Below are 12,318 nucleotides of genomic sequence, written 5' to 3'. Positions count from 1 at the left end.
AAAATGCCAACAATCAGAATTTTTGGCGGGGGCGCAAAATGCAAAGTTGCTAATTTTGTTTTGCTTTAATTTGAAATTTTATTATCTAACCAACTGATTAGCATCTATAAAAGTCATACTGTTGTATTTAGTTACAGTTTAGTTTAACTCAGATACTAGGTGCCACGCCGACAAACAGTAGGGGATTGTTCTATGCTTCTACACCACCGCTCACGTTTCTCTCTCTTTCGGGAATCGATGCAAGGCCATCAGCATTCAGTAGAAAGACTAATGAAAGTTTCACTTGACGATCAATGTTTGAAATTTCAAGTGCAACTGCTCGATTTAGATTCGTGATGGACTATTTCTGTGGCCTAACCGAAATATATTAATAACATAATAAAAATGTATTTAAAAGTGGTGCTGAGGAAACTAAAGTGAATTTTCACATGTTTCATACGTTTGCGTGTATATAATTTCTTAAGAAATTCTGAATCATTAACGAATTCTTCTTGAGTCGTCGTCAATAGCGGAATTTTCAATAATTATATTAATGGCCCGTTTCATCTATTTTAATAGTACACAAGATGAAGACCGAGCCACGCTCGGTTTTTTTTTGATAACGCCATCTTGTTGTGTCTTTAAAGCGGTTAGTATTATTATTCGCCAATAGATGTCGGGAAGAGTTGATTATTGAAAACACGAATAAAACAAAATTTTCTGAAAATAAATCTTAGCTAGAAATCGATCTAGCTACGATTTATATCGCCCCCGAAATCCCCTGTATACTAAATTTTATGAAAATCGTTGGAGCCGTTTCCGAGATTCAGATTATATACATATAACTAGTCAGGTCATAAGTATTGTCACACAGTAAAAACTTTTCTTTTAGCATGCTGGTCACAAAAAAGTTTATTGAATTCGAATTTCGAATTGTTCATGAAAATAAAAATATATACCGGTAAAATGGGGCGATTAGGGATTGACAGGCGAATCGGGAAAAAACCGGGAAAATCTTTCGACGCTCAATATAAGTTTTATATTCGTTGCAAAATCTTCCATTTTTTGTAGTTTAATAGTAGAATGTTCAAGGTTCACAAAACAACTCTGAATATGCATGATAATAGCTGCTAACTTATAAAAAATCGCGTTTCAAATTAACTTCCTGTGGTGGTCATTAATTTAGTGCTAGAAACTTTGCTCTCTTTTATTTATTTGATAATAATAGAAGACGACTATGATTTATAAACGTTATTTAGTGTTTGAACCAGCATATATATTAAAGGTAAGTCTCAGTTGTTATTGGTTTTAATGTATTTGATTAAATAAAAATACATGTAAAAATCTGTTGTTTTTGGGGATATTGGGGACGTCTTAGGTACAAATAACAACGAAAAAGGGGTCAATCGGGATGAGAATACGTGAAATGGAAACGACCTAAGTATAAATAGGTACAGGTTTGTAGGGTTGTCTATGTAGTTATAACAATATTTTTTAAATTTGTTGGTAAAAATCTGGTTTATTCGAAGCGAAATTGGGAATAAGTCTTTATTTGAAATAGATAAGCAATTTAATATAAGTAAGTCGATTTTGCAGAGACATGTAACAAGATCAATGAAATCTCAAGGTGGACAAAAATGTCTAAGTAATACATAATAAAATATTTAATATTTGTTCAGAGTTCATCTGATTAATCCATGGAATAACCGACACACCTAATCTCTTAACCCAGATAGAAATATCAGCACTGTCGATTGCACCTATAATTGAGGTGATGTCTGCCATATACTTTTGTCAGTTTTTCAATTTTTTTTATTGATGATCACTTTGTTGTTGCAACTAAATAAATAAATAAATTAAAACTATATATAAAAATAAAAGTAGTGCCAACCCTAGGAAATTTCTCATTTCATCCCAATTAACCGCAATTTTCGGGTAAATAGGGATTACACCTATTTTTGCATTTTTTGCTTAAACTGGAATGCTAGTTGCATAATTTTAAATTAGACAACAAAGATGCCCCCAAGACTCAATCATTTTGATCCTGATATAGCATTATATACACCAACAACTACCTTAAAATTGCTCATAAAGTTGGAATTTGTCCCTAATCGCCCCATTTTACGGTATACTTTTAGAATTTTACTCATTTTTAAATATGGAGTGGACGCTTAAAGAAGACCGTGTTGCAGTTATTGCGTTGCATTGTTGCGGTTACGCGCCAATTCAAATTTTTAACATACTGAAAAATTTGAATATAACCAAAAGATTCGTTTATCGTACCATCAAACGATACAATGAAGACTCTAGTGTAAATGACAGGTCAAGAAGTGGTCGCCCTCGGTCTGTTAGGATTCCAGCAGTGATAAAAGCTGTGAAGGCGCGAATTCAAAGAAATCCCAAACGTAAGCAGAAACTGTTGGCCCTTCAGATGGGGTTAAGCAGAACCACGGTGAAAAGGGTGTTAAATGAAGACTTAGGGCTTCGGGCATATCGAAGAAAAACAGGACATCGTTTGAATGCTCGTCTAATGGACCGGAGACTGAAGAGATGCCGCGCTTTGTTGAAGCGGTACGCGGGAAAAAAATATCGGGAAATTCTTTTTTCGGATGAAAAAAATTTTTACCGTAGAAGAGAGCTACAACAAACAAAATGATAAGGTGTACGCACACAGTAGTGAAGAAGCGAGCAACCGTATTCCGCGTGTCCAACGAGGTCATTTTCCATCCTCGCTCATGGTATGGTTGGGAGTTTCTTATTGGGGCTTAACAGAGGTACATTTTTGTGAGAAAGGTGTAAAAACGAATGCAGTTGTGTATCAAAATACAGTCCTGACGAACCTTGTGGAACCTGTTTCTCATACCATGTTCAATAACAGGCACTGGGTATTCCAACAAGATTCGGCGCCAGCTCATAGAGCGAAGAGCACATAAGACTGGCTGGCTGCGCGTGAAATCGACTTCATCCGGCACGAAGACTGGCCCTCCTCCAGTCCAGATTTGAATCCGTTAGATTACAAGATATGGCCACACTTGGAGGAAAAGGCGTGCTCAAAGCCTCATCCCAATTTGGAGTCACTCAAGACATCCTTGATTAAGGCAGCCGCCGATATTAACATGGACCTCGTTCGTGCTGCGATAGACGACTGGCCGCGCAGATTGAAGGCCTGTATTCAAAATCACGGAGGTAATTTTGAATAAACTTTAGTGTCATAAGAATCTATGTTTTGTTAAGTTCATTTTGGTATATGAATGGTTACATAATGAATAAACTTGTTTCAATTATTTTACATTAAACATGTGACAGAATTTATGACCTGACTAGGTATATTAATATACAAGAATTGCTCGTTTAAAGGTATAAGATAAGATATATGATTCATGATTATCTTCTTCATGATTAATGATTCGTTGAAGGCGACTAAACAAAATGGAAATGAGACTAGTGAGAATTTGTGAAGTCGTCGTGGCCTATAGGTTATGACCTGTGTTCGAATCCCGCTGGCAGGTACATACTTAACAAATGTTCACGATTGACTTCCACGGTGAAGGAATAAGATCGTGTAATAAAAATCAAACCAATCAGTTTAGCGGGTGAGAACGGCTCACGGGCTCAGCCTGAGAGATTAAGCTAACACTAGCCGTAGCAAGAGTAGTGCTTCGCAGAATCTACCATCGGATCGGAATTGGGACCCACTCAGAAGATCCGGCGAAAAACTAATTGGGCTTATACACATGTAGCAGATGCTTACGAATGACGGCAACGATTAAGGAATAATAACTTGTACTAAAAAAATAATAGCTGCTAATGGTGAAGCGTAATACCAGGCCAATATGGGTTGAAGTAGAAAAAAATATCCGGGTTATTTTTGCAGCGAAGTAGCCTACATTTTTGTTTGTAACGTTGGATAACCATGTTATATGTTTAACAAATATTTCGCCCTCATGTTTCGTATTGCGCGCCCCCATTCAAATTGTAAGCTCTATGGGTTGCATGAGGTGGAAAAGGAGCTCCCACATCTAGGCAATTAAAAAGTTCGACTACCTTTTACCTGTGACTAAAATCAGCTTAATAGCTGCACAAATGGCCTGGATAGCTTTTAAGTGTCCATGGCTAAGTATAGACCAATGGTCGGCAACCTTGTCCACCTAAAGAGCCAAATATAGATAAATAAATAAATAATAAATAAATAAATATTCACTAACAATCACGCCACACAATTAAAATTTATTCAAAGAGCCACCATTTTTTAACATATATTTTTATAACCTTGTTTTTCAAAAATATTTACTCATCTCTTACAAGGGAAGATTTCCGTGCCTGAAGTAAAGGTTTTGCTAAAGAGCCGTTGCTGAGGAGTCAAAGAGCAGCATGCGCAAGCCGCGGGTTATCGACCATTGGTATCGACGGTTCATGACAATACGAGCCCAAAAATTCAACTAAGAGGCTATGTTGGTAGAATAATATAGGATTTTTATATTACACTAAGGCTGGAAAGATAGAAGATAATATATATTTATATTTATTTATATATATATCATTATTTATTGCTTAGACGGATGGACGAGTTCATAGTGGTTACCGGAGCCCATAGACATCTACAACGTAAATGCCGCCATCTACCTTGAGATATGAGTTCTAAGGTCTTTCTATAGTTACCACGGCTGCCCCACCCTTCAAACGGAAACGCATTACTGCTTCACGGCAGAAATAGGCTGGGTGGTGGTTGGTACCTACCCGTACCGACTAACAAGAGGTCCACCTTACCACCAGTAAAGTAATATTTATCCCATAACCAGCATGGAATCTGTGCCATTACTTGTTAAATAAATGCGACTGTCCTATTTATTCTAGAAAAACAATTGCAAAAATTTAGAGAACTCAATGACTTTCTGAATTGCAACGATTTTGAAACTGCGTGCAACTCGTCCATTTTTGGGTAATCGCACTTCGCCTTTACCTTCACCTTCGGCTGGTCGCAGGTCGGCAGTGGACGGTGCTGGGTCGTTGCACCGCGATGGCGGGGAAGCAAAACCAGCGGTTCGATAGAACGATGGCCATTGTCGCGCGCACCACCGCACGCATGCGCGAGACAACACTGTTTACGCGCCAATATTTAACAATATCGAATCGTAGAAAATAAAAATAAAAAGTTTGTGTTGTGCTATTAAATCGAACATGAAGTATAAGGTAGGTCTCTTTTCAAACTACCACCAATATGACATTTCACTGAAAAAAATAATTCTTATTTAGTGTAGTTGAATAAAACAAAAAGATGAAAATAATTAGAAGGAAACCCAAAAAAAAATTTAAACTTAATACTTTAGCTATTGTTACAGTACCGGATAAAATCTCCTCATTTTCCGATGGGTGCATTCAATGTCATCATCATAATAGTTCGTAACAATATATAAAACCTTGATGTCGGCTCTCAAGCAACGAGAGAATAAGGCTATCTGAAGAATTTTAAATAATCTTTTATCAATTGATTTGACGAAGCACGAACCTTTTTTTTTATGAAACTTTTTAGTAACGTAGGTGGGCAGACGAGTTTAGAGCCTATTTGGAGGAAATATTTTTCGGAAATATTTATCGAGGAAATATTTTTTGTTGGTTAAATATGCTTTTGTTGAAATTATGAAATATTATTGAAAGAACTAAGAAAAATAATTAATACGTAAATAAAAGTAAAGAATACAGGCAAAACTGTGGTTTTTCTGAATTTAACTTTGCTAAAATAAATTTGATTTGTCAACTAGTTTTAGAACAGAAAAAAATAATACGAAATGTTGATTAAGTGCTCTAATTATAGTGGCTTGAAGTACAGAGCTATTTAATTTTTTAAATATACACTAACAATTTCTCGAAATCTGGATACCAAGCTATTTCCGACTTGAGTCATTAGTAGTTAAGTCTTGAGTAGGACTTGAGTCATTCCCGAAATCTTAATTGCATTGGTATAGCTTTCCCACCTTCAAATTGGTGAGTTCTTAACGACATAAATAAATTTACAGACCCGTGCGAACTCACAAGACACTAACATTGTCAAATATTATTAGACGTTAATGTTCCTTAAAACGAGAAAGTCATTCACGAACGTAGCGAAACAATAAACACGATGTCGGGTATTTATAAAATTATTTAGAAAATGCAATTACTGATCTCCAAAAAAAAAAAATTAGTATCCATAATCGAGGAGTGAGTGATTTAAAAATATTAATTTATTTTCAGTATTCGATATTTTTATATAGGATGCATATAACAATTTTAATAATTCCATGATACACTATTTTGATATCGATAATCAGGCACATGTTTTAAAATCGCAGAGCCTTACGGTTTCACTTTCATTTGTTTCGACTGCCCTCGTGTAGAACTCTTTCATACGTATTTAAGTACATTGTACATTAGTAATACATCTTATAATATAATAATTGTCGAATGAGATAAACTAAATAGGTCAACATATTCTGGATGGTATCGAAAACGGGACAATTTTTTTTTTTTTTTTTGCTACCTAAGTTTGTGTTCCTTCAATTAAATTATATGATGAGGAACTGCAGAGAGTGACCAGTTTTAAGTACCTGGGCCACATTGTAACGGATGATTTGTCCGATGACGCAGATTTGGAGCGGGAGCGCAGGGCATTGGCGGTCCGAGGAAACATGGTTGCCCGTAGATTCGCTCGGTGCTCCTCCCCAGTAAAAATTTCTTTGTTTAAGGCATTTTGCCAATCGTTTTACGCGAGCAGTCTATGGGTGAATCATACTCAGCGGGCTGCCAGGGTCCTGCGCGTTCAGTATAACAACATCCTCAGGGTGCTATTGCGGCTGCCTCCCTACTGCAGTGCGTCGCAAATGTTTGCTGATGCCCGGACGGATGGCTATCAAGCTATAATCCGAAAAAAGGTTGCCTCTTTTTTAAGACGAGTGAGAGACAGTAGTAATGGCATCGTCGGGATGATTGCTTCTCGCGCTGATTGTCCGATCCAACATAAATGGATGTGTATAATTACCGGACAAGACTGACATATCCTTATTATTATTTTACTCTTCATTATGAAATGTGTATGATTTTCTTTTTTATTTTATTTTTTCTCCAAATTAATTGACTGATTGACATAATGATAGCTAATATTGACATAGAGTGGTTACTACTGTATTGATATAATTATGTGTTTCTAATTCATTTCCTTTGTATATTTAATTAATTGAATTAGTATATTGTTCATTTTCTATTTGTATTGTTGAACTGTTTGTGTGCTGACTATTGTATTATTATTATTTTATGGATTTTTTCTGAAATAAATGTTTTATTATTATTATTATTATAAGCTGATAGCCTTTGGGGCTATTTCAGCGTAACCCTAACGTTTGTAGGTGAGCTCACGGGGCTCAAACCTGATGACGTTGCTAACACGAACCCTAGCAAGAGCCGTGCTTCGCAGAATTTACCACCAGATCGGAAACGCGACCCACTAAGAAGATCCGGCGAGAAACTCAGTGGACTGTGTCTGAGAGTTAATTTACCCGTCGAGCCCTTCGTCGCAAGCGACGGGTTCGACGAGGACGGTGACCGGTGCTTGAAGTACCTAAAAGCACCGTTAGTGGATCGGGAGGATCCGAGATGACGTGTTTTGGGCGACGTCGACTGCTTTCCATTCTGTCCGCAGGATCGGGAATGAACGGGACCATCGTATGTCTACAGACATACAGTGAAGCGTCTCGTAGTCAGGATGAACATTCTTGGATTAAATTCAATGAAATAATACATTTATTACAAAGATTCGTTATTCAATTATTGTAGTTAAATGCTTTGGGTAATAAAAAAAAAAATTACTCAGCAAGCTCCACATATTGTATTGTTTATTCAAAATTTCGCAAATTAAAAATTTCTCATTTGATTAAAAGTAATCGCTTATGTTATAAAATAGACATTTTCTCAGCCGTACTGTCTGTGCTTAGCGCGAGTTTTTTAACGTTTTCGGTAGCGTAAAAGTTAACCTCAATTTTTATGGAGTTGGAACGTTTAGCACGTTTGCCGCTAGGGGCGCTGTTCCAACTGCATACAAACTTCAGTTAATTTTTACGCTATCGAGAACGTTAAAAAACTTGCACTAAGCACACTCTTATTGAGCGCTAACCGGCCTGAGCATAATCGCTTATTTTATCGAAATCTTTTTATCACCTCCCCGGATCTTCTCAGCGAGAAGAATTCTTCTCTCGATCCGGTAGTAGATTCATTCGCGAAGCAGTCGCCTTTGATTGAGCTTTAAGATCTATCATTTGTCTTGGTGAAACTGGAAACGCCTCCGGGCCAACTAATCCTTCCTTTCTAAACAAAAAAACAAATATAAATAAAACCTTTTTGTATTATCTCCAGCCTGTCTCACGTGGCCTGTCTATGGACATGACTGTTTTGTCACAGATGTTATTTGTTATTTGATTTAGCTTTATTAAGTAGGTACTGAAACAGCTTATAAATCAACATGGGCATTTTACTTTTCAGAGTTCTTGTTTTAAATGACTATAGTGACCAAACGATTTCACATCCAACCTGAGTGTTAGAGGCTTGTAAGAATCAATAGACACGGGGTGCTACGTTAAAATAACTGCTGACCCTTCAAAATACATGAGTAGCGATAATCGAATTTTCAATATATATTTAAGAGTCGATTATCTGGCTTTTTTTCACACGCGAAATGCCGAAAGACCGGACAATGCTCAATAATAATGCGAGTTATTGTTCTGCACCCATTGTCCTGTTGGGTCTTTATTTACAATAATAATTTAATGTGATGTAATACGTTCGGCGAAAGATGGTTCAGTTTTAAACATTTTTAACAAAGTAAATTGCGGCTTAGCTAGTTTGACTCGTTTAGTATTGATACTTGCATGATACCGTCCGGGATGGATATTCATAAGCGAGGTAAAAATTTAGTAGAATCTGGGGCTGTAAGAAAAAAAAAATACGAGGTCAACGACTGATGCTCAAGGGATATGATTGATCGTTCGGAAGTAATGAACAATGACATTTTGCTAACGGAGCTTTCGCGTACGTGGGATGCGGTACAATCAGCACGTGTACGTAGCCTGCATTGGAATTATTTGTTTCTACACTTATTGGAACATTTATAATGGCTTGCGGCATCAAAAATAAGTACTCATCCTTAAACGAAGATCAAAAGTACATATTTTTAGACTGTAGACAGCGTTATCTATGTAATATAATTTAAAAGAAAACTGTTATTTTTTAACCTATAAATATCACAGCTTGAAGCCGATTTCAGACATAAAGAATAACGGTCTTATTCATAATGAGTTATCGGAGTTTTATAGATTGGGGGCCCGTTATAAGAATACTAAGAAGTATTATTCATAACTTAAATGAACTATAACATGAATAGCCCTTTTGGCAGTTTTGTTTTATGGAGCTTACAAACATTCATTAATAAATCAACCTGTCGCTTGCGACGAAGGGCTCGACGAGTAAATTAACCCTCAGACTCAGCCCATTGAGTTTCGCGCCGGATCTTCTCAGTGTGTCGTGTTTCCGATCCGGTGGTAGATTCTGCGAAGCACGGCTCTTGCTAGGGTTCGTGTTAGCAACGTCATCAGGTTTGAGCCCCGTGAGCTCACCTACTAATTCGGCGAATCTAGAATAACCCCTCGAAGTTACTAGAGTAAGTAGAAAAAAAAGGAAAAATCATATCCTTTTATAATTTATTTGATTCTTCAAAACGAAAAGTGCTCGGGGAAGACCTTTATCATGATTCGTATGCATGTAACTTGGAAAGTGTCATTGTTTTCTTTAATAGTGTTTTTATTGCTTTTTAATATAGCATCTGCACCTAATAATAGATATATTTATGTGCAAATCATCGCTTTTCACTATCTGTTTCTGGTACCCTTTACCTAAGATGAAATTCGGATTCAAAACCGTTTACTGTGAAAGATTTTACAAAAGATTTTCACGTGACATTTTATTGAATACGACAATAATGTCTCAACGCACAAAGCTCGGAACATAACGGTAAGGAGATGATCTTTTTAGGTCATTAGAATATGCTAATATTGAGGGCGCTTATTGTTCACTGGCCGTCTGATTCATTGTTCGTAGTTTTTCTGATGATGTAGTGTCCATGTGATTTGCGAACCGTTACGGTGGACGAACTATGTTTTTGGTTTGAGTTGATGCACCGTAGGTCTTCTGGGGGCGTGATTTCGAAGAACATTGTGGGATAAAGCGAATTTATTTATATAATAAGTGGCATTGACAAGAGGTTAATGGAAGCTATGATTTTATACTTTTTTAAACTGAATTCGAGTGAAATGCCGTCAGGCGATGACGGCCCGTCAGAGAGAATTGTGTTTTATTCACAATAAAGAATTAGAAATAAACAGTTGTCGTTCTCTTGCCTTTATATATATATGTACTTACATATACATACTTTATATACACGTACATTGCTTATATATATTGTTAGCTTTACTGAAGTCTGGTATATAAAAATGTTATTTTATAAAGGAGATTTTTAATATAATGACATTTGATTGTAAAATAAAAATAAAAACTTAAAAAGGAAACAAAATTGATGTTCTTTACTAATTTTGTAAATCGAATATGAATAAAGGAATATTGCAACCATTGGTCTTAACGTATTCCGCGCGAATAAATTCGAAATGAAAAGTCAAGTTTAGGTACTTTATAGATTACCGAATGGGTGTGGGCTGTAACTTATAGCTGATGGCTCTTTGTCCTTGCGACTCGAGCTCTAGTGCATCTCCGCGCATCACGACATTCTAAGAAACCTGTAACCTAATTTCTATATTATAATATATTATTAATGTACTTAGTCTTGTAGTTTATTGATTTCAACACATACACATATAGGTAAATTTACAGATAATTAACTAAAATTGTGAATAGCGGAGTGTAGTAGTAGTAGTAGTAGCGCTGTAATCTGTCTCGATTCAGATCGATGTTTCGTTTAGTGGATGTGTGGTCCATAAACATTAGAGTTTTTTTTTTAATTTTTTTATTGTTTACATGGGTGGACGAGCTCACAGCCCACCTGGTGTTAAGTGGTTACTGGAGCCCATAGACATCTACAACGTAAATGCGCCACCCACCTTGAGATATAAGTTCTAAGGTCTCAAGTATAGTTACAACGGCTGCCCCACCCTTCAAACCGAAACGCATTACTGCTTCACGGCAGAAGTAGGCGGGGTGGTGGCGGACTCACAAGAGGTCCTACCACCAGTAAAGAGTGAATGTCTCTACTGATTTTGAAGCATGAGGTTGAACTTTCGATTGCATTGGAACAACGTTCTTCATGTGTTATTTCACGGTAACTAGGCAGAAATGTGGCTACAATAAACGCCCAATTCGTAGGGTTCATTGATCTTACCACGCCACCACAGCCGAAGAACAAACTTAATGGAGTTTTGTAAAGATTATCACGGATGATAGAGAAATATGAAAAGCAATAGCAAATGGCCTTGTTCGTGTTATTATCGATAATATTCTTTGGTTACAGTATGAAGTAAACGCGCGAAAAATTCCACTAACTACAAATACAATTTTATTAAAATTGCTTTTACGACTTAATCACGCTTTCTTACTGTCATTTAATTACTCCCGTCGTTTTCAGTACTATACTGACATCGGGGTTCACAGACGACTTAAATACGCGACCTTAAACCCTAAAAACCTTAAAACCTTACTTTTAATGGTCTACGACTCGTGAAACTAAAGAAATTACTATTTACTAGAGGTCCCGCAGTAGTCGAAATTCGACTATAATTAATTGGAATTGTAAGTTTGTACACTATTGTGATTGTATTTTATACTTCTATAATCACAAATTTCGCCAAGGCTACACTATAAAAAATATTAACAAAGACAAACAATATTTAATCTCAATTTGACAACAGACGTCAAGAACAAAAGTTTGACAATAAATAGTATGCATGCGTGTGTGCGTCAAATACATGGTATGTAGTGTGTGTAATGTTTTCTTTATTGATTTAATGTATCTTTAATGCATTATTTAAAAAAATATTAACATTGTGCACTTCTTCTCTATATTCTCTATAAGTGTGGAAAGTTTCATACTCCTCCGTCCGCGCAATTTTCGTAAAAAGGGATACAAAGTTTTTGCTTCACGTATTAATATATAGATATACATAATTACTATTTATATACATAACTATAAAATAACGTCAATTTGTTTGTGACAATATATTTCAATAGTACAATACCATCAACCTGTCTGGCAAAATGACAAACTAAAGCGATTATTGCTTAATGATCTTTCATTATAATTTTTTTTTGTTT

The 12,318-nt window shown here is 36.1% G+C and overlaps 1 protein-coding gene across 1 annotated transcript in view; it reads left to right on the top strand.

Annotated features, from left to right (window-relative positions):
• Nucleotides 1–5,011: 5,011 nt before the first annotated feature.
• LOC114249999 (endothelin-converting enzyme 2) overlaps nt 5,012–12,318 on the top strand; it is a 67,906-nt gene continuing 60,599 nt past the window's right edge. The window contains exon 1 of the mRNA XM_028183741.2: nt 5,012–5,169. Within this exon, the coding sequence (XP_028039542.2) occupies nt 5,158–5,169 (12 nt within the window). The 5' untranslated portion in view covers nt 5,012–5,157. The remainder of the gene's footprint in view (nt 5,170–12,318) is intronic.

The sequence above is a fragment of the Bombyx mandarina genome, chromosome 13, assembly GCF_030267445.1.
Source record: "Bombyx mandarina strain Sakado chromosome 13, ASM3026744v2".
Taxonomy (NCBI): domain Eukaryota; kingdom Metazoa; phylum Arthropoda; class Insecta; order Lepidoptera; family Bombycidae; genus Bombyx; species Bombyx mandarina.
This window is presented reverse-complemented; position numbering and strand designations above follow the sequence as displayed.